This window comes from Rhinolophus sinicus, chromosome 15, assembly GCF_057876585.1.
Source record: "Rhinolophus sinicus isolate RSI-liver-muscle chromosome 15, RSI-T2T, whole genome shotgun sequence".
NCBI classification, from domain to species: Eukaryota; Metazoa; Chordata; class Mammalia; order Chiroptera; family Rhinolophidae; genus Rhinolophus; species Rhinolophus sinicus.
This window is the reverse complement of record NC_142515.1, coordinates 75,098,975-75,121,641: the sequence shown is the minus strand read 5'-3', so window position 1 is coordinate 75,121,641 and position 22,667 is coordinate 75,098,975. Positions and strand designations below refer to the sequence as shown.

General features: G+C 53.0%; 1 protein-coding gene across 12 annotated transcripts; it reads right to left on the bottom strand.

Annotated features, from left to right (window-relative positions):
* Positions 1 to 13: 13 nt before the first annotated feature.
* ANKRD24 (ankyrin repeat domain 24) lies at positions 14 to 22,663 on the bottom strand. 12 transcript variants are annotated; one of them, XM_074337608.2, is made up of 22 exons: positions 21,603 to 22,663; positions 19,617 to 19,688; positions 13,530 to 13,616; positions 13,294 to 13,424; positions 13,130 to 13,218; positions 12,155 to 12,219; positions 11,585 to 11,642; positions 10,222 to 10,292; positions 9,930 to 10,036; positions 9,566 to 9,753; positions 9,046 to 9,074; positions 8,332 to 8,412; positions 8,104 to 8,211; positions 7,437 to 7,481; positions 7,252 to 7,350; positions 6,355 to 6,427; positions 5,993 to 6,123; positions 4,359 to 5,813; positions 2,458 to 2,625; positions 754 to 879; positions 446 to 511; positions 14 to 333 (listed from the first exon to the last, which is right to left on the bottom strand). In XM_074337608.2, exons 2-22 carry the CDS (start codon positions 19,650 to 19,652, stop codon positions 256 to 258), a joined length of 3,291 nt encoding a protein of 1,096 aa, XP_074193709.1. In that variant the 5' UTR covers positions 19,653 to 19,688; positions 21,603 to 22,663; the 3' UTR covers positions 14 to 255. The 12 variants fall into 12 exon arrangements, with proteins under 12 accessions (XP_074193709.1, XP_074193705.1, XP_074193701.1 ...); XM_074337604.2 differs by having other exon boundaries at positions 14 to 511; positions 5,993 to 6,171; XM_074337600.2 differs by lacking the exons at positions 19,617 to 19,688; positions 21,603 to 22,663 and adding an exon at positions 14,468 to 17,161 and having other exon boundaries at positions 5,993 to 6,171.
* Positions 22,664 to 22,667: the final 4 nt, after the last annotated feature.

Here is a 22,667-nt window from a genome sequence, read left to right as displayed (position 1 = left end):
TCAGGCCACACGCTTTTGTCCTCTGTTCCATGAGCTTTTATTCCTGGGGTGGTGTCTGGCGATGAGATGGGAGAAAGGGACTCACAGACTCTCCGGTGGGGGCTGGGGGGCACAGTCAGGGCCAGAGTGATGGTCAGACATCCAGAGACAGTAAGGGGGTGGGCAGGTTGTTCTCCTAGTGTAGACGGTCAGTCAGTCGAGAGCCCTGGCACCCCTGTGCGGGGCCTGGTGGGCAGAGGGTCCATGTCCTGAGGCTCAGCGGCCCTGAACCTGCAGCCTTTGCATCTGTAGGATCTGGCTCAGAATCCGTTGCACGTCTTCATCCATCTGGCCCTGGGGTGGGAGGAGCACAGGGAGAGCCCTGGGTGCCCCTGCCACTGTACAGATGTGGAAACTGAGGCCCGGAGAGCAGCCAGTGGCATGGCCAAAGCCAGGGCTGACTCACCTGAATGGCATATAGGAGGTGGCTCCTATACAAGGCCACCACTGCACTGTGTTCCCTGGCAGCCTCCTGTGAATATGGGGGAGGGGTGCTCAGACAAGCAAGATCCCCCCCCCCCAGGACATGCCAAACCACCGCCTTTGCACCCGAGCCCCTATTTTGATGGCATGCACCAGTGTGATGGTGCCGGTTGCTGAAATATTGAAATGTTTTCCTCCATTGCCTGGCACGTGTACCCCAGGCTCCTGCCACCACCCCACGCACCCCACCCTGAAGCCCTCTCCCAGGGTCCCTGCATGGGCAGCTCTTACCTCCAGCTGCCCCTGGAGAGCCTTCACCTGGCCACGGAGGGCCTCCACCTCAGGGCTGCCTGGGGCAGCCGGCTGGTCCTTCAGCGCCTCCTTAAGGCTGAAGACCTCCTTGGAGAGCTCTGTGATCTGGGGGGGGGGGGAGTCAGTGGTCACCCTGAGCCCAGAACTGGGGGCAGCAGTGATGAGAGGTGGGACAGAGGCATGTAAGGGGAGGTCACATCCTAAAGGCTACCAAACTCCATCCATCAGGCTAAGAATGGTTTGCACATTTTTAAATTGTTGGGGGTGGGGTAAAAAGTCAAAAAAAGAAAGTATTTTATGACATGTGAAAATTAGATCAAATTCACATTTCCATATTCATACATAAAATTTTATTGGTGCACGGCCACACCCATTTGTGTTCATGTCACCTAAGTCTTATGCTTCGATGGCAGAGCTGAGCCAAAAACATTGCCTATTGGGCACTTTACAGCAAACATTTGCCAATCCTGTCACACCCCCTCTTGGAGTCTCCAGAAAGGAGAGGTTGAGAGACTAGGAAGGCAGAAAGCCTGGTGGGGCTGGGTCAGACAGCCCTGGGTTTGGGTTGTTCTCTACCCCTTTCTCAGAGGAGATCTTGGGAAGATGACTTAACCCCTCTGAGCCTCAATTTCCTCATCTGTAAAATAAGGAGAATCATGATTTTCACCAGTTACGGTGATGTGCTTCTAAACAGTGATTAAGTTTAAACTGTGCCTGGCAAACAGCAGACATGCAATAAATGCACCAGGGGCCATTCTGCTCTCAGGGGACACTGGGCAATATCTGGGGGTACTCCTGGCATTGAGTGGGTGGGGCTGGGGATGCTGCTCAACACGCCGCAGTACCCAGGACGGCCCCCCCACAGAAAGTGACTGGGTCCTGAGTGTCACTAGTGCTGAGGGGGAGGAACCCTGCTACAAATAAACCACAATCTACTACAATCCACTACAATTTTATCATTTTGCAAACGTGGAAACGGGCTCAGAGAGGTCAAGTGACTTGTCCAAGGTCACACAGCAAGTTGGGGCTGGGTGACTCTTTGTGCTAAAGCACCTGGGGCTCTGCAGGTCACACCCATTGTCCACTGACATGCTGTGTGACTTTGAGCCACTCAATTTGCCTCTCAGCCTCAGTTTGCTTATCTGGAAAATGAAGACAAAATGCTTCCTGAAAAAAAAAATGCTTTCTAGCTCTTAGGATTATAAGATTAAAAGTGATGGTGTATGAAAAACACCAAACTCAATCACCAGAGGCCTGTTATCATTATCCTTATTATTTAATAAAAGAACTTGGGAACTTGGGTGTGAACCCTGGTGAAGCCAATGCATGGATGTGTGACCTTGGGCAAATGGCTTCATTTCTCTGTGCTTCAGTTTCCTCAAATGGGGATCATAAAAGCACCAATCTTTTTGGAACTTGATGAGAGGATTAACTGCGTTAATCTGTGTTACATGCACAGCACAGAACCTACCATACAATAAGCACTCAGTAATTTTTATTGTGGTTATAATTAGTAGTTGGAATAGTAGCCTGTGGGTCGGAGCTGTCCCTTTCCTTCTCTGCACCTCAGTCTCCCATCTGGAAAACGGATTCCCAGAACGCTTTTAGCTGGGCCATTCTTAGGTTCCCTCCGATCTCTGTTGAGTGGAGGCCCCCGTTTGAGCACAGGAAAAGAGGACTCACCTTCCTGTCCTTCTCTTTGGCCCTGTCCAGGGCCTCCTGGGCGCGGCTCTGGGCCTGGCGTGCCCGCTCGGCCTCGGTACGTAGCCCCCGCAGCTGCTGCTCTGCTGTGGCCAGCTGGGCCTCGGCTGCGTGTCGTTCACTCTTCATGAACAGTGCTTCCCGCTGCACCTGTGGCCCAAGCCCATACATGACCCTGAGGACACTTGGACTCCAAATATGCCTGGACCCCAGAGTTCCTCTGACCCTTTATTTTGGCCTGAGGACATTCAAGCCCATTTTGACCTCAAAGAGTTTGACTCAGAGAAGTTCTGGATTCCCCTGGGCACTATGAACATTCTGACCCAGCCAAGCAACTCTGATCTGCTGGCTGTGTGGCCTCAGGTAAATGACTTAACCTCTCTGTGCCTCAGTCTCCTCTTATGTAAAATGAGGATAATCATAGCCCCAACTTCATAGGGTAGTTGAGAGGATAAAATGAGCATATACATGGATTACGCTTATAGCAATGCCTGGCATACAGTAAGTCCTATATTTGAGTTGGTGGTATCATCATCATCATTGCTAATGTCCTTTGCTCTGTCAGTGGTTGAAGACTTGTAGATGTCTTACAAAATGAAAGAAAAAGAGAAGAATTTGGATGAAAAACAAATAGATGTCCAAAAAATGATGACTGCATTTTCACAGAAATATCAAGATTGGAGCAATGTTAGAATTGTAAAAATTGGTCCTGGGAGGAAAACTGGCCTTTACAGAAATAACAGATCCAGGGGAAAATGGATAACAATTAGGTGTTCCAATTAGTATAGATTGGCTACACATTAACAATGAAAAGAAAACTAAACTAATTGATAAATCAAATCAGACTTGTAAAATTTAACCGAGAAGGAAGTGATCATGAGGCAGGTAAAATTTAGAAGATATCCAGGAAGACGGCCATACTTAGGTTGGGCTGTGAATTCTAGGAAGAAGATCAAGGGTTTAACTGGTTTAAAAGAGGGTGTTCTTCGGGAAAAAATTCTGGCTGTCATTTTAAAAATCATTTATACCATCACTTTCCTAAGTAACTAATGTAAATTGAACCACTTAATTTCCATGTGAGGATTAGGATATATTATATCCATTGTATGGGTGAGTAAAGAGAAACTCAGAGCGAAAAATGCTTTCCTGAGGAGTAACGAACGTAGTTTCTTATTCTTATATTTGTTGAAACAGTTACCAGTTTTTTGTTTTGTTTTGTTTTTTTTAATTTAAGGAAAAAGATGGAGTCAAAAGGTCCACCATCAGGGACAAAATAAATATTCCCTGGATTGAAAAAAAAAAACACCTCAGCATCAAAATCTACTGGGTTCAAAGTGAGATAAAAAATTATGAGAATGCATAATGTCATTCTACAAAACATCAAAATGATAAGATAAAAAGACAATTTCAAAAGAGCCAGCTGGGGAAAAAACAGTCATTTTGACCAGCAGAGAAAATGAACATTAGGTAAAAACATCAGGCCAAAAAAAACTGCTTGCAAATAACTGAGTGAATGTTGATACCTACCTCACACCATACACACAATTAGAGCCAAAGCATCAAAATGATTGTGAAACTAAAACAATAAAGAAAACATATGAGAATTTCTCCATGACATTCGGATATACACAGGTTTTACAAACAGATCGCAAAAAGTGCTAACCACTACAAAAAATGATGTGGTCGAAATGGCCAAAAGGTTTTAAAGAAAACACAAGTTTAAACATCCAGGAGGTCAGAATGGCTGCAGGGTCATAGGTCCACCAGGAAACACTGGTAAGCTCAAGTGTCTGTAGGACTGAAACCTATGTGATGGAAATATCCCAAGGTTGCAGGGTCAAAACAGATGACCACGTGGCTGCTGGGGGCCCAGCCATGCTCACCTGGAAGACCTCAGCGCTGGTCTTCTCATGGCGGCGTCCTAGCTCCTCCAGCTGCCCCTCCAGCCGGGCCACATCGGCCTTCAATACACCCACTATACGCTCGTGCTCCAAGCGGGCCACGCTGCCCACACGCTCTCGCTCCAGCTCTGCCCGCAGTCGGGCCGCCTCCTTGCCTATGGCCACCACCTCCTGTTCCAGGCTGGCTGCCCGGCCTCGCAACTCAAGGGCTTCCTCCTGCAACCGGTGATGCTCGGAGGCCGGTACTGCCGAGTGGCGGAGCGCCTCGGAGGCCTCGCGCAGCTCTGCCAGGCCCTGTCGAGCTTCCTCGCACGCCGCGGCCAGCTCAGCGGCTCGGGCCTCAGCCTTGTCCCGTGCTTGGCACAGCTCAGCGGCTGCTGCCTGCTGCTGTTCACCGGTGGCCATGGCGGTGGCCAGCTGCTCCCGTAGCACCTCCAGCTCTCGAATCTGCTCCAACCGCACCTCCTCCCGCCGAGCCAGCTCTGCCCGCAGGCCCCGGGCCTCCTCCTCAGCCAGCAGCCGGCTGGCTCGGGCCTCATTCAGCCAAGCCGAGGTGGCCTCCAACTCCCGGAGGCGAGAGTCCCGGTCTCGCAGGTCCTCCCGGGCCTGCTCCAGGGCAGCCCGCAGCTGGACCGTGTCACCGCTGCCTCCCCCACCAGCCCTGCTGCCCTCCACCTCGAACTTGCCACGGGCTGCCTCCAGTTCCGTGGCTGCCTCCTGCTCCCGCTGCCGGAGCACCTCCTCCAAGCCACGAATCCTGGTCTCCAGCTCGGTCTGCAGTTTTTCCGAGGCCTCGGCAGCACCAGGATATAGGACAGGGCCATTGGGGATACTCGGGGAGGTGGCCTCCTCGTTTGTGGTCTCTGTGCCTGCGAGTTCTCCCTCCACAACACCCAGTCCATTGACCTTCAGTTCTGGTTCCTCTGCTTTCATATCTGTGGCCTCTGCTCCCAAGGCCTCTGTCTCCAGGCTTCCTTCTTCTTCTGGAGCATCTGTGGCCTCAGTTTCCAAGGCTCCAGCTCCTGCACCCTCAGTTTCTGTGGCCTCGGTGTCCATGGGTTTTGTTTCCGTGGCCTCGGCCCCCGGGAAAGCTACTTCCGAAGTCCTGTCTTCTGCAGTTTCAACGCCTGCAGCCTCCTCATCGTCTGTGGTCTCCACTCCATTCATCTTGATTTCCGGAGCCACGGTGCCATCAAGCTCCATTTCTGTTGGCCCATTTCTGGTGGTCATGTCTCTTGTGTCGTTGCACTCCCCAGGGGCTGCCTTCTCTTCTCCAGGGGTCCCCTCTACCTCCTGCTGCTCCAGGCCCTGCATGGCCTCAGCGTGCTGCCTGCGCAGCTGGTTCAACTCAGCCCGGAGAGAGTTGTAGAGGGCCAGAGGGATGACCTCGGCTGCACCATTTGCCTCCATCTCATCCTTCTCAAAGCTCTCTAGGATCTGGGGGTGGGGTGGGGTGGGGAGGGAGTAGTCACCGGGAGTTGAAGTGGCCATAGGGGCACAGGTTGGTCTTGCCACCTTCCCTGCCCACACTTAACCATGTGTTCACCCCAACTCGCTCGGGGAATTATCCCTAAAATCAGTCCGCAGTCCAGTCTCCCGGGCCTCAGTTTCCCCACCTGGACCTTCTCTATCAGCTCCTCGTTCTGTCTGGTAAGGGCGGCCACCTGTTCCTGCAGCGAGGTCAAGAGCTCCTGGACCGATGGGCTTAGCCGCTTGGAGAGCAGCTTGGAGAGCAGCACCTCGGCCCCTGGTAGGGGCGCAGAGTCAGACCCTGGGGTCCCACGCAGCTGGGAGTCTGGAGTGGTGGGTTGGGGCCCCCGGGGAGTGAATTACAAGTGAGGGCCAACCTTCCTCCCAGCTTCAGACTCTCTCCATGCCTGTGGGTTGACTCTGTCTCCTGGGACCCCAAGGACTGGGCGAGTGGGGCTGCGTGGGGAGAGGATGGGGTCGGGGCGTGGGTGGGAGGGGCAGGGCTCACCTGGGACGTCAGGCAGCTCACCCTCCTCATCCTGCAGGGTGGCCACGTCATAGCTGGTGTTTTCCCGCTCGTTCTGGGGGAGGGGGCAACATCCAGCTTGGGGTCCTGTCCCCCTCCATCCCCACGGCCCTTCCCCCCAGGAATCTACAGTAGACAGAGGTCTTCACTGTCTGTTTGACTCCCCACAAGCATTGGACTGGCTGTGTTTGGCCCACAAATATTGCGTGCCCAGGACTCTGCGGGGCTCTGAGGAAGATCAGTAAACAGCTCAGTCGCTGCCCGAGTGTGTCACATAACCCCAGTGACTGAGGTTCTGTGTGCAGCCTGGGTGCACAGGACTGCGAGACGGATGGTGGGGTGCATGTGTGTGGTTTGGGGTTTGTGGGTCTGCAGTGAGCACGTGTATACGTGAGTGTGTGCCTCTGTGCAGTGGCCCTCGCCTCTCCTGTGTGAGTTCCTGTGACTGCGTGTGATTCTGCACTTGTGCTTTCGTCCATTGTGTGTGCATGGTTGCATTCTGAGTGTTTGTGCTTGTGTAATTGTGTATTTGGAGAAATATATGTATACACGCATTTGTGGGTGTGTCATCTATGCGTATGATTGAATGATAAGTGTTTGCTTGTGTATATATTTGTGATGTTTGTGTGTGACTGCTTTCACTGGTGTGTCTACCTATTATATGTGTAAGACCACATGTATATGAGGGTGGTTGTCTGTCTCGTGTGTATGTGTGAGATCTGTTTTGAGAAGTCTCTATTATGTGTGTTATCTGTGTGTGATTGTACGTCTGGTGTGTTTGCATGTGTGAGACTGTATGTATATTAGTGTGGTTGTTGTGAAACTGCTTTGAGGCCCCGCCCGCTGGAGGCCCGGTCCCCCACTCTCCACCCAGCCCACCTCCAGCAGGGACAGTCGGCTCTGCAAACTTTCCACCTCCCGTCCCAGGCTCTCCTTCTCCTCCTGCTTCTCTGCCAGCAGCTGCTGTAGCTCTTGCACCTGGAGGAGGGCAGTGGACGCTCAGCCAGTCTCCAGGAAGAAATGCTAGGCAACTGGGGGGCGGCTCTCCCTCACCTTCCCCCTACCTGTCTCTCCAGGCTGTGAAGGGAGCTGGCCTCCGCCTCTGGCAGCTTATAAAAGAAGAGGGGACAGGGCTTGGACCTAGGCTGGGGGCCTCCCCAGCCCACCTCCTGTTTAGTAACCCTCCATCCCAACCACAGATGTCTGCTGTGCACCTACTACAGGGGGTGCTGACTTTGTGCCAGACTCCACGCACTCACTTAAATATTTGTTCATCCTGTAAGTACTTATCAAGCATCTACCATGAGCCAGGCAACCATCCACCATGCCTGCCCCTGTGGGCCTACAGTCAATGGGTGAACATGAATAAAATATGTGGTAACTCTGAAAGCTAAGTGCTTTGCATAAAAATAAAGGGAACTGGGAAGTGAGTGAGCAGTGTTACAATTTTAAATAAGGTAGGCAGGGAAAGTGTCTTTGAGCAAAGACCTGAAGGAGGTGACGGAGGGAGCTATAGGAACATCTGGGGGAAGTGTTCCAGGCAGAAGGAACAGCACATGCAAAGGCCCTGAGGCAGGACAGGGCCTGGGGTGTTGGAGGGACAGTGAGGAGGCCCGTGTGGCCGGAGCAGAGTGAGCGAGGGGGCGAGAGGGAGGAGGTGAGCATGGCGAGGTAGGAGTCTTCCCCCCAGAACTGCTCCCAGCCCAGGCCTGTGTCCCTGCTACCCCTCACCTCCAGCTTTTTCCGTTCCTGGTGCTGCTCTAGGCCCCGGATCTTCTGAAGCAGGCGGCCCCTCTCCTGTCGCAGCCGCACAATCTCCTCATAGGCCTCGTGATCATCCTGTCGCACCCACCCCACGACCCACCACTTTTACAGGAGGCTCAAGGGCTGTCCCGTCCCACATCTGAGCCAGTGCCTCTCCCTCCCCATCCCCGCCCCCATGGCCAGGGCATCTCTCACCGGCACAGGGACACTGGCTGGGGGCTGAGGTGCCTTTCGCTTCTTAGGAGCCCCTTGCTTTTCATGGCTGGATACAGAGTTCTGGGTGGGAGGGGGTGAAGGGGCACATGGAGGCCATGCCAGCCTCCCACCCAAATGAATCAACCCAGCCAGCCTCCTATCTGTCTCCAGCCTCAATTCCGCCCTCACTTCCTGCGTGATCCTGAGCAAGGCCCTGCTTCTCTCTGGTCCTCACTTACCCCAGCATAAAAGGTGATGAGACTACATCCCCTGAGAGTTCCAGATCTTATGCTTTACTCTCTGCCCCTCTCCATGCCTTGGGACTTTCCCCAACCGGACCAGATGTCTACAAGTTTCCTTTCCTTGTAGAGCTGAGAAGGTATGAAGCTGGGAGTGGGAGAGAGGCCAAACTTGCCTCCTTCCCTGACTACAACAGCCCTCACTAATCTCAGACCCCTCATCACCCCACCCGAACCCCATGATTTGGCCCTATCCCCCCAGTGTTTTCACCCAGTTCTGGGAGTTATGCAGTGGGTGATGCTGCTACTTGGTGGCAGTGTACCCTGAAGGTCACATTCCTCCCAAACAAGTTCTCCCAAGTCATAACCATGGGGCAGGGGTCACTCTCTTCCTTCTCTTCCCGCAGGGCTTGCGGCAAGGAGAAGGTAGTGTGTGCACTGGCAGAGGACTCATTCGCTGCTTAGATATGCATACCTGAGAAGACGCCTCTCCTGAGTCATCCTCTGGGAGGGCAGGGGAGAGAGGAAAGCAGGGTCAGGCTCTATGTTCTAGGGACTCCATTCCCTGCCCTAGGAAGGGCACTGGAGAGCCCAGGGAACTTACAGGGGGCTTCCTGATTCCCCAAGAACCAAAACTTTCAAGGTAGGAATCAACCACTTTGGCAAAATGCTGATAGGAGGGCCCTTGAAACTCTAAAAAGAAAGAGGACAGTGGCATCTCCAGGATGGGTTGAGTGGGCTGTCAATTCTAAGGAAAGTCAAAGATCTAAGAATAAGGATCACTGAACAAAGTAGAGCGGACTCCTAGACTATTCTAAAAGCTCTGGGTCTCCTTGAAAGTGTCCTGAGTCGGAGCAGGGTAGCCATGAAACGTCCCATAAGGCAGTAAACAGGGGTACCTTGAAACTATCCACAGTAGAGAGGGAAAGGGGGAACAAAAAACTGCCTGGAAGGAGATGGAGGAGGGTGCCTGCTGACAGGTGGGGCTTGCATACCGCTGGGTGGTGAGGGGCGCTGAGCTGCCTCCTGCAGGAGTTGCAGGATGAGTTTGTCCCCCGCCAGGGAACCGTAGTGAGCTGCATCCTGGCCCAGCGCATCGGTGATCCCTGTCTGGGCCCCGCCCTGCAGCAGCACCTCCACAGTTTCGGGGCTGGCCCCCTCACAGGCCAGCATCAGGGCCGTCCTACCAGAAGAGGGGGCTACTGAGGGGGTGAGGACATCCTCAAACCCCCATGCCCTCCTCAACACCCAGCCTGGGTTGGGGAGGAGGCCAAGGAGATTCCCCCAACCAGAGAGGTTAAGAGGCTTGCACGAGGTCACACAGAACACGATGGACTGGCTGGGAGGAGAAATGCTCACCTGCCCTGCAGGTCCTGGTCATTCACGGCAGCCCCCTGCTGCAGGAGGAGGCGGCACAGGTCTGTGTGACACATCTGAGCCGCTATGATGAGGGGTGTTGTGCCCAACTGGTGGGGATTGGGAAAGGGATGAAATGAGACGTGAGACCCTGTGAGGTGGGGAAGCCTACATGACTGCCCTTGGGCTTCGCCTCAAACTTTTCTACACTTTTCAAACTGTGCCTGGGATGTTGGCACTTGGTGGCAGCAAACATCAAGTACATTATCTTTCCCCAAAAATGCCAGAAGCTCACCCGATCTCGGGGATTCAGAGTTGCCTTGAAGGAGCAGAGCATTTCCGAGCAGGAGACGCAGCCACCAGCCGCTGGGAAAAGAGAAAAGGGTAGGTGGTAGACATTTTCTGGGGGCCTTATGCCTGGGTGTGATTCTTACCTTTTATTTCATGAGAAATCCCCACCTCCCCTGGAAGATAAATAACAAAAGTATGAATCCCATTTTACAGATGAGGAAATTAAGGCCCAACCAGGTCCATGGTCACCCAATGGGGTCGGGGGCAGAGAGAGTCCTGAGCACTTTCCACATTCCACTTGGTTCCCTCTTAAGGTGGAACTTTGGGCTGAAGTTCACGTATCTCCCTTGTTGATTTGCCCAGCATTTATTGTGCACCCACTGAGTACCACACCCTCACACAGAAAGTGCTAACATTTACCAGCGGGATCAGAACTCAGCCGGGGTGTGGCAGGCGTCTCAGGACTCTCTGAGCTCTGAGTTTTGGAGGGGAAGGGGGAGGGAGAGGTTACTGCATGAGCAAAGAGCTTGGTAAGGTCAAGGACGGGGAGGTGGTATAGACGTCCGCAGCCTCCAAAAGGGCAGGGAGGGCTTCGTGCTGAGAGGTGTTGCTGGAAAAGTCAACACACTCTATTTGACAGCTGCTGGGTGCCCGAGGGAGTATGAGATTTTGTTTACTGCTGTAATCCCAACGCTTAGAACAGAGCCTGGCGCATGGCAGGTTCTCAAGAAATAGGTACTGAATGGAAAACACCAATGAGCTTCCACAGCGTGACCAACGGCATTACTACCACTAGGTGGCAGTGTACTCCAACTGCAGGGAATTTGAAAACAATAAAACTCTAAAGCAGACACCAATTTAGTCTGTGTTCCCAGGAGGACACATGTCTCTGGAATCATCAGTGAAAGCCATTCCAGAATCTCATAGGCATGGTGGACAATGTGCTGGGTTCTGGCTCAAGTGAGTGGGGGAGGAATTTGGATTTGATGAGCATACGTCGCGGCTGCCTGGACCTTTGGCCCTCCTGAGATTCCCCAGGAGTTCCTCCAAGGAGATTACACTCTGGTCAACCCCTATCGTCCTCCCCCAGGCCTGGCATACAGTAGGCTGTGCTTTGGGGTTAAATGGCCTCGGTCCTCCCTACTTTCTCGTGGGTGAACCTCAATGACCTTGTCTATCCAATGGGATCGTCTGTGGCTCAAAGGGTCGCCGAGGCCCAAAGCCTGGCACACGGTAGGTGCTCAGTGAGGAATAAGGCGAAGGAAGGCGGAAGGTTCTCAGCAGGTCCCCAGGGCCCCGGGTAGACTGACCCCCAAGTCTAACACCCTCTGGGCCATGGTGGGCAGGGCGAGGCTGGCTGCACCCACCTGCGTGATGCAGGGCCGTCCACCCACTGCTGTCCACAGTATCCACCACGCAGGACGCCTGGGGACAGGACGACAGGTCACTTGAAGCACAGCCATCTCTCTTCACTGCTGGTTTCTCTAGGAACTGCCCCTCCTTGGCTCTGCTATATTTCAGGCACCTTGCCTCACCCCTTCCTCCCTTCCCACCTACCTGTCTGCGGAGCTCACTCTAGGGCCAAGTAACTTTGTTTTTATGAAAGTTGGTGAGGAAAAGGGAATAGCTAGGGGCTCAGAAGCAGCTGGGGGTTTGGGGAGGAGATGGGAGCCCCGGGAGTGCCTGTGGTTAGAGAGTTCCTAGGGTTTGGGAGAAGCTGGGGCTCAGGAAATACCTGGTATTGGGAGTATGTCTTGTGTGCGGGAAGTATCTGCACACTCGGGGAACACCTGGTTGTCCAAGGAATAGCTGCTGCTCAGGAGTAAAAGGGGCCAAGGAATACCTAGGATCCAGGGAGTATCCGGGGGGTTCAGGGAATTGCTAGATTTCAGGAGTAGTTAGGGCAGGGGAGTATCTGAGACAGTAACGAAAATGACCTGCAGCAGTTGCTTTAAGCACTGTGGTTGCCCGTACTTGGCCGCCAGATGGAGGGCACTGTAACCTGAAAGGGAGAGACAGTTTACTAGGGCCCCACTGCTCAAGGGTCTCCGGCTGCTCCCCAACCTGTGTCAACTATTTGTGATGACTCTGTTTTCCTGTGTCTAGAAAGTCCCCCAACCCAGGGACTTCTCAAAACCAGGCCACTCTGTGTGGTTAGAGACTCTCCAACCCCCGCTAGTCTGTGTCCCCGACAACCTAATCTCAGCTACATTCCACACCCACCCACTCTTCGAGCCCTACGCCCCAGCAACTCCCCATATCCCTAGCTACTCTGTGTTCAGCTACACTGAAGCACCAGCTGTGCCCCTCAGAATCCACAGTTGTTCTATGTGTCCCAGCTAATCCACGTAACCTTGCTATTCCATGTGCCAGCTGTCCCTGTCTCTATACTCTAGGAATCCCCAGCTACTCCATCCATCCTGGCCACTATGCCTGTTGCCTAAGCTTCAGACATGGCTATGCCCCATCCCTACTTACTCCCTGAGCCCCAACTACGTACTTCCTTTGGCCATGCATTCTATCTCAGCTATTCCCTCAGGTATCTAGTGAAGTCATGGACCCACATTCACCTTTTGTCCCAGCTACTCCCAGAGCTCCCGCTCCCTCTGAACTCCACATACTTCAGCTACTTCCCCCAAACTCTACTTATTCTCATGCCCCCAGTTACTTCCCAAACTCACATACTCTTCCATTCCAACTATTTCCTCTGACTCAAAAACTACCTGAGTCCCAGCTATTCCTCATCCACAAGTTGACTCACCTTGCTTGGCGAGCCACAGTCCCTGGGGGCACTAAAGGGAACCCTCTTTTTCAGCAGGAACTGGGGTCATGAAGCAGGGCCTGGCTGGACCCTCAGGCTAGGCACCTGGTCTGAGTTCCTCCTCCCTACCCTGGGGCCCAGTGGGCAGTACCTGCCCCGTCTGTGCTCATGACGTTGGCGCCGTGTGCCAGCATCACCTCCAGACAGCTGGCTGCACCCCTCATGGCCGCCAGGTGGAATCTAGAGGTCAAAGGTGAGGAGTCAGCCCAGAGTAGCCGCCCCTCAGCCATTACCCCCTAGGCGGTGGGCACTCACGCGGACTTGCCCTCGGAGTCCAGCTTTGTGGGCACCAGCCCCTTGCGAATGATGAGGGAGGCCACCCGTGTGGCGTCATTGTTCTCCACAGCCTGCAGCAGCCGCTCGTCACTTTTGCCCCAGTCCTGGCTCTGCGGGGGCACACCCAGAAGACCATGGGGCTGGGCAGCCGCTGACCTCTCCCCACTACCCATGGCAGGGGCTCCGGGCTCTCACCCCCGCCCCTGGGCACTTGCCTGGCGCCTGCCTCTGGCTGCAGGCTTCGGGATGGGGCAGGGGCCGCAGGGCGGGCAGGAGCCGAGGTCAGTGGGGCTGAGCCGCAACTGTAGGGGGAGGGGGCCTAAGAGAGTGTCCCCCAAGCCTGTGTCCCTCAACATCTGCCCCGAGGCCCATAGCCTCAAACACCCCATGCCAGCGTCCTCCCATTAAACCATCCCAGATCAGCCCTCAGCATCTTTCCAAAACTTGTTCCCCACACCTAGACCCCCAGCCCATCTCTTAGTGAACAGTCACCTTTCCATCACCCCATCAAACTGATCCACACGTCTTTCCAAACTATCCTCAGTAGTCTTCCAATAGGAACCCCTGCAAATGTCCCTTTAAATGTCCCTCAGAACCATTCTCTGCCATCTATCCTTCTACCACAGCCTCTGAAATGCCACAACTGTCCCCCAAATGTCCTCAAAGATGTTCCCCCCAAAACTGAAGCCTGAAATGCACTCCAAAATGTCTCCCCCAACTTCTTGATGTGTTCTCCAAAATCATCCCCCTAAGTGACCCCAACGTCTGTCCCAAAAATGTCCTCCCCAAAAATTTCTCAAATGTCCTCTGAAATTGTTCTCCAAATGTCAGTACATTTTACCAAAAACAGTCCCCCAAAGTAGTATCAAAATTGCCCCCCAAATGACTCTACCCAAAACTGTTCCCCTAAACTATCCTCCAAATGCCCTCTCAATCCTACTAAGTGTCCCCATCTATCCTCAAAGTCCCCCCATCTGTCTCCCCAAACGCCCCATCCATACACCCCCATCTGCCCCCTCCCCACTCATCCTTCAGGGTTTGGGGGAGGGGGTGTCTAGGCCCAGCGTGGTCAGGGGTTGGGAAGGGGCGGGCGGGGAGAGGAAAGTTAGAACCTGAGTCCCACCCATTCCCGCGCCCCTTCCCCTGGCCCTACCGTGAAGGAGGTGGCAGCGCACAGACACAGCTGCTTCATGGCGTCCAGGGCACTGTCAGCCGGGCTCTGGGAGGCGATCAGACCAGAGGAGCCGGAAGGGTCTGAGGGGCCGGCGCGGTGTGCCAAACCCGGCACTGCCCCCTCCACCACGTGCCCCCCTCCCGGTGGCCCCTCCCCCATCCTGGGGGGAGAGCCAGGGAGGGGTCTGGGCTCTGGGGGAGGGGCACCGTCCTGGTTGCTATGAGGAGGATGTGGCAAGAGGAGGGCCTGACTCACTCACCCCGGCAGGCTGCCCACTGGATCTCTAAGGACCCGCCTACCTGCATGGTCTCCACCTCCTCCCAGCTGGCCTAGCTGGCAGGTGGGGGTGGGGGGATCACAGGTGACTCCTGACCTGCGCCCTGGACAGACAGCCTCCCACTGCTGCTCTGCCATCCCTCTCACTCACCCATTCATTCATAAACTCCCTCATTTGTTCATTCACTCATTCATCCCTCATTCATTCATTCACTCAACAGCCAGTGGGGCTCTGTAGTCTGACAAACCTGAATTTGAATCCAGGCACCTGCCCTCTGTATCCCCTGCATGTGCCACCTCTGTGACTCAGCCAAGACACTTACCTGCTCTGGACTTCACTTTCGCCATCCAGGAAATAAACAGTATCTCCCACAGAGGGTTACTGAAGGAGCACAGGAGATACTACACAGGAAGAACTCAGCACAGTGGCTGGCACAAGTGAGCCATAAATGTGAATTCATTCATCAAAGAAAGATGTGGTTGGGCCCATGTGCATATCTAATGCTGACTCCTGGGGATGCAGGACATAATAGGTGCTTAGTTAAATCACTGAAAGACGGAGAGGACACAGCCTTTGGCTCTAACTCCAAGGGGTTGGCTTGTCCAGAGGGGAGACTGAAATGGATCTCTGGGCTCAGGCCTCGGATTTCCAACTGCTCTGGGCCTGTCCTGGATGCTGTACAACCTCAGACAAAAGCCCGCCGCAGTGTGCCATGGACACTGCCATCCCCGCAGGGGCTAAAGCCAAGTTCTGGCATCATCGGACCCCTCTTTCTCACCCCAAACCCAATCCACCAGCCAACCCTACCGACTGTAAACTATGTCCAGGTTCACCCCTTTTCGCCCATGGTCCAGCCCCATCACCGAGGGCTCCATCTGGGGGACACCTCTTCTCTGGTCTCCTGGCTTCTGTCCTCATCCCCTTTGTCGCTTGTCCACCAGCTTCCTAAAGCCTGCATCAGATCCTCTCTCTCTCCTGCTCAAAAGCCTCCAGCGACCTCATTCAGCATAAAATGCAGGAAGTTCTATAGCTGAGGATCTGCAAACTGTGGTCCCGGGCCAAACCCCTGCCTGGTTTTGTCCGGCCCAAGAGCTCAGGATGATTTTTACACTTAGAAGTGGTTGGGGGTAAAAAATCAAAGAATACTATTTCGTGACACAAGAAAATCATGTGAGGGCTGGCCCGGTGGCTCAGGTGGTTGGAGCTCTGGGCTCCTAACTCCGAAGGCTGCTGGTTCGATTCCCACATGGGCCAGTGGGCTCTAGCCACAAGGTTGCCGGTTCAACTCCTCGACTCCCGCAAGGGATAGTGGGCTCCGCCCCCTGCAACTAAGATTGAACACGGCACCTTGAGCTGAGCTGCCCCTGAGCTCCCAGATGGCTCAGTTGGTTGGAGCGTGTCCTCTCAACCACAAGGTTGTTGGTTCGACTCCCGCAAGGGATGGTGGGCTGTGCCCCCTGCAACTAGCAATGGCAACTGGACCTGGAGCTGAGCTGCGCCCTCCATAACTAAGACTGAAAGGACAACAACTTGACTTGGAAATAAAGTCCTGGAAGTACACACTGTTCCCAAATAAAGTCCTGTTCCCCTTCCCCAATAAAATCTTTAAAAAAAAAAAAAGAAGAAAAATTTCAAGACGACAAGAACAGAGCATTAAACCAAACAAGCACCTACAACAGGGCCTGGCATACAGTAGGTGCTCAATAAATGTCTGTTGAATGAATGAAAGAAATGGTTCACTCTGGAAAATAAATATGAGAGGGGGGCAGGGAGGGAAGGAGAGAGGGAGGGAAAGAGAGAGAAAGAGCTTTGCCAGGAAGTGTTGAGGCACTGGGAGTCTACGAATTTCTAAAAAACCCAACCTTCTTTCTTGTGGTGTTTTTCTAAAACCTGAAATAAGGGCAGGAGGTCGGTGAGAGTCTAGGCTCACGGCTCCAGTTAACTCCCATTTGATGGATGGAAACACTGAGGGTCAAAGAGGGCCCTGAAAGGCCCAGAGCAAGCATCAGATCTGTTAGGGCCGTGAAGACAAGACAAGGCCAGTATTAGAGAAGCAGAATGGAGAGGGCAGGGCACAGCAGGCAGCAGGGAGCGACTGCAGCAAAAGTGTGGGGGCTGGACCATGTGTGCTAAGAAGAGGGGAATAAAAGCTCTGCAGAGACATGAGGTGAGACCTCTGTAGTCACGGGTGTTTGCTTTCTTCCCTCGGGGAGCTGAACAAAAGCTGAACCTGACTCCGGCAGCCTGCTAGAAACTGGAGACGGGCAGGTAGAGGGAGGGACAATGGCAGATGCCCAGTGTGTGTTGGAGGGGATAGAGGACAAGCTCTCCCCCACTTCCTCCTCCAGGCCTTCCAGCTGCTACTAGGCTCCAGTCCTGCTGGACCAGCCCAATCTCCTTCTCACTCAGAGGAAACACTGTCCCCCACCCCCACCCCCACCCCCACCCCGGCATTCCCAGAGACCCTACACCCAGTTTGACATTTTAACACTGGTCAGTCTCCCCTCCTTCCCCCCTTGACTTTGTGCCTTGTAGCTATCAAAACACCCACGCTCCGAATTAGGTGCCTTTTTTTTTTTTCAGTTGCACAAAACCTTTTGAAAGATTTGACTTCAATACAATTCTTTTCCTGAAATTCAACAATAACTTGGTTTGGTTTACCACTGGGTACAATTTTTCAGAAATTATTGGGACTAATGGGAAAAATCTAAGTTAGGAATTGATTCCAAACTGGAGGAAAAATTCTGTGGTCATTCCACAGTGAATGACGCTGAACATATGTCACATTTTGTAGGAGGTTAATGAGTCATTTATTCTTTTCTCTCTCTCCATTTCTCCTCTTTCTCCCCTTCTCTCTCTCTCTCTCCCTTTTTTCTCTTCACTCAATGCACTTCTCACCCCCTGCTCCAAAAGCCCAAATCATGTTCATAGTAACAGGGGAAGTCTGGTGTCTAACATCCAAGCTGTGTGACCTTGGGCAAATTCCTTAACCTCACTGGTCCTCCATTCCTCATCTATAAAGTAGGGGTTAATAAAAGCTATTACCTCACAGATTGTTAAGAAAATTAATCATACTAGCATCTGCAAAACACATGGTAAGCTATTTATGGTATCTGAATACAAATAAATAAAAACAAAAATAAAATGAAATACTTAAAAATTAATTCAATGACATTCAATTTTAAAATTTAAAAACTCAAATTAAAAATGAAAAGGAATGTTAAAATCAATAATAAAAAGAAATAGAATAGTAAGCTGGGAAAACTGAGAGAGGCCACAGAACAGGTGGCATCAGACCCAACGTCACCCAGCTTGTTGGGGACAAGATTTGCACCCAGAGCCACCTGAGTTTAAAACCAGGCTGTGGACCTACCCCTTCTTTCTGGCTTTCAAGGACTCCTTGGGCTGGGATCTCTCTGCCCTCAACTCCCTTTCACGTTCTTTGCTCCAGCCAGAAAAAGCCGCTCGTTATCCTATAGTGCCCCTGAATCAACCAGGCCCGGTCCAGACTCCGAACCTTTGACCACACTGGTCTCCTTGCTCCTTCTGCGTGTCTTCACTTGTCTAAATCTTCCTGGTCCTTCCAGGCTCCTCTCCAGCGCTGTATCCTCCAGGTAACCTCTGTGATTGCTCTGGGCTATGCCTGCTGAATGGGAGGCCCTATCACGCAGTGGAGAGACTAAGAGCTCTGAAGTCAGGCATGCATAGGTTTGCATCTCACTGTTGCCACTTTGCTTTGTGACCGGGAATGGTATGTGAACCTCTCTGGACCTCGGTTTCTTTGTGCCGTGAATGTGAAGTTAAGCCTGACCAAGCCCAGTACAGAAGGCCACCCTGACTCTAGATGCAAATCCTCACTTAGGTCTCTTAATCTGTGCCCTGAACCAGCCCCTACACAGGCAGGGACTGGAGGTGGGCAGGAAGGAGTAGGGGTGCCTGAGGAAGAAGCATTTCCCTCCAGAGGTGCACACTCCAAGATATAGCTGCAAGGGAAGTCAGCTCGATCCCACCTCAGGGCCTTCGCACTGGATGTTCCCTACCCCTGGAATTCAACTCCTTCAAATAAGCACACGAAGCCCTCTCTTTCCCTTACGATCTTTGCTATAAGATCAGTTTCCTGGTGAGGACTCTGCTGAGAAGCCGCTTTGAAATTGCAATGCTCTCCCCTGCCCTGGACACTCCAATTTCCTTTCTTTGCTTTCTTTGTCTCCGTGACACGAAATATGACTTTCTCTTATCCATCTTGTTTAGCGTCCATCTCCCCCACCAGGCTTTCAGCTCTAGAGGGCAGAGATTTCTGTCTGCCCTATTCATTGATGTCTATTCTATACCTAGAACAGTGCCTGATACAAATGTGTGCTGAATAAATAGAAAAAAGCAAGAGATCAGAGTCCCCCAAAAAGTGAGTCCTCAGAAATGCAAGTGGTCACTGTAGCTGGGGAGAGCAGAGATCTTCTGAAAGAAGTGTTATTGGAGCCAACTTGGTAGGGATGGGGAGGGTATGACAGGCAGCAATATGGGGACAGGGCATTCCAGGTAGAGGGAGCAGCCTGGGAAAAGGTATGCTGGCCGGAAAGCTTGAACAGGAAGCAGTGGGGACATTGGGGCAGCAGGGGGCAGTAGAGAGAAAGGGAAGGAGAGGTGGCCAGAGGCTAAAGGGGTAAACTTGAACCTGTGAGTGGTGAGAAACTATGGAAGAGTGTTGAGCAGGGAGGGTCATGTGGAAGCTGCTAAAAGAATCTGATGGGTGGGGGACAACAGCCCACAGGGCCTGTGGGTCTTCATTCAGGCCCTGGAGGACAGGAACCTGAGGTTGCGGGACATCAGGCATCTCAGTGGCCTCAGACTCACCTCTGTCTTCTTAAATCGTGCCCGGAGAGTCTTCATGGCCAGTGTCTGGTGTTTCTCTGCAACCCAGGCCACCTGGGAAAGGGCAGGGGGTGAGGGACATCAGCGCTGGTGAGCGGGAGGGTCGGCTGCCTCCCCCTCCTCAAAAGGACTCTACCCCCTTGCTGGGCCATCCCGGCACCTACAGCAGGACAGAGACCTACCTGCTGCATCTCCTAACTGCTGTGTGCCCTTCAGCAGGTCACTTGCCACCTCTAAGTTTCACATCCCTTATCCTTAAAATGAGGAAGGCAATCCCCTCTTGACCATCTCGTGGTCAGTTTTCCATAAGGTCCCTACCACAGGCCCAGCAAACAGTAGGTCCTCAATAATTTACCTCACTAGTATTCCCTGTGGCCCAAGCAGATCAAGCATTTTCTGGTCTCCAAGCTTTCATCTGTGCAGTTATTTCTACCTAGAAATTTCTACCTGCCTTTCTTTTTTCCTTCTCTGGTGAACTCCTATTCATCCTACACAGCCTAGTTCCAAAACCCTGTGTTCTGATCAGCTTTGTCTCTCACCAGCAGGCAGAGCTCTAACCCCCCAAATTGGGTTCCCCCAGCCCTGGCTGGGTCCCTTTTTCTGCCCCAGTCACAGCTCCACAAGCTCAAAGTACCTGGGCTGGTTCAGTCTTTCTGAATACTTAGGGGGTCCTTGGGGCCAAGCCCAGAGCTGAGGCTCTTAGCACAGAGGTATGTTCCTTGGATCGTCAGAGAGAACATCCTTGCAGCTACGTCCCTTACACCAGCCTGACTTCTGTGGGAGTGAGAGACAAGTCACCCAAGGCAGGTGGAGGTCTGGGGCGATGGATGTATGCATGTACATGCACACACACAAGCATGAGGTGTGTGTGTGCGTGCACGTCTATGACCTTGGCCTGTTCTGTGTTCCCTGCACATGTGGGTATGGAGATCAGGCAGGGATGTCTTGAAGGGATGTCTTGTTAGGTGTGTGGGTAGGGATTCCTTCCTATGTCTGAACAGGATTTCACCTGTCCACCTGCCCGTGACTTCTCCAAGCCATCCTTCCTTCTTTCTACCTACCTATCTACTCATTTGTACATCCACCTTCCTATCCAAGCACTTATACCCTACCCACCAACTCACCTGCCCAACTCATTTTTCTCATGGTCCTTCATGCACCCTTCAACTATGCTTCATTCACCACCCACCATCCACCCACCACCCACCTATCCATCCATCCATCCATCCATCCATCCATCCATCCATCCATCCATCCCCCTAACCACCCATCCATCCACCTATCTACCTGCCCATCAATCCATCCACCTACACATCCACCTATATGCTCACCCACATATCTAACACCCACCCACTCATCTATTCACTCATCCATCCTCATCCACCCTCCACTGACTTATCGACTTACCATGCATTCACCTTCCCATCCATCCATTCACTCTATCTACCCACTCATCCATCTACTCCCCATCCATTCATTCACCCTTTAATTCACTCCATTCACTCAATGTACTGCTTTGCTCACCACCCTTCCCACCTGTCTTTGCCCCTGTCTAAAGGACTCAATCACACCCAGAGCAGAGTGTAATAAGACACCCAAGAGAGGAGTCCACAGGTTGCCTGGGCAGGAGGGAATCTGTGAGCTTGGGGGAGGGGGAAGTGCCCTCATCCAGGGAGCTGCTTCCTGGAAGAGGTGATGATATATAAGCAGGGCCTGAAGGCCAGGCAGGATAGTGAGCAGCAGCAGGAAAAGAGGGTCCATACCCTAGGCAAGGCCAAGGCTGGGAAGTGGGAAGTGCGTGCATGAACCACTATGTGTGTGTGTCAGGGCGCCTAAGAGGCTCCTCAGCGTGGCTGGGACACACACGGGCTTCTCCTTTCTCCCACATACCAGGGCTCAGGGACAAGGAGCCCAAGACCCTAAGGGGAGCCCCCAGCCCAGGCCTCCCTCCCTTCCTTCCTCTCCTACCTCCTGCAGCTCCAGTGACTCCAGCACCAGGCCACCGTGTTCACTGCTGGCTCCGGTTACCTGCTCCCAGCTGGGCCACCAGCTCGTACCAGCAGCTCTGTGCGCTCAGCTCCGACACCCGATCACTTCTGAGCGGGCAGCTGCCCCAGGGGGCCGGGGATGAGCCGAGGGAGGAGACAGGTTGGCAGCGGGGCTGCCTGTTGGCCAGCCGGCTCTGGCGGGAAGACACAGGTTCTTCCCTATCCTCACTGGACTGATTTCAGTTTCTGGAATGAGCCACCGTCTTTCTCTCCTCTCAGCCTTTGCACTTGCTGTTCCCTCTTCCAGGAACACTCTTTCTGGACCCCATGTCACCCCCAACTTGCTCATTCTCCGCATCTCACTCCTACTCACTCTTCAGATCTTTGCTACATCCTCTCCTCCAGAAAGCCTTTCCGAATTGCCCCAGGCTGGGTCAGGTGCCTCCTCTGAGCTCCCTCATTTCCCTGGCGCCCTCACTGCACCCCAATGACACTAAGTCACGACAGCCCAGTCACTGTGTTGTGTCCATAATTAGCCACAAGGTGCCACCTTTGTTTTCCAGTGCCTCCTCAGCACACAGTAGGTATTCAACACGTGTTTCCTAAATGAGTCCTAAAGGCCACCAGCCCCAATGACCTTGAGCAGTTTCTCTAGTCTCTTGGTGGTCTGGACCTGTCCTACTGAGTGGAGATTACCATCCACCTGAATAATATTCAAATAACTTAGAGTGGTGTCCAAGACCTTCCCTAATGAGGCCCCAAGTTGCTCCGTGCCACAGGTATCCTGAACTTTATAACTTATCTTGTAACTATAAATTTCTGAAAGGTGCAACGGAAAGAACCTAGGACTGGAAGTGCCAGTCCTGGGTCCCTTCTCTCTGATTCTATCCTCATGGAGGAGTGGAAGTGGAGCATCACTTTACTAATTTGTAAAAAGGGAAAATGGATTGTGTTCCTCCTTTCAGAGGCGACTGAAGAACTCTCACGTACACAGCTGCCCCAGCTTCTCGGCCGGGTCACAGCCCCTTCCCCGTCTCACGCGAAC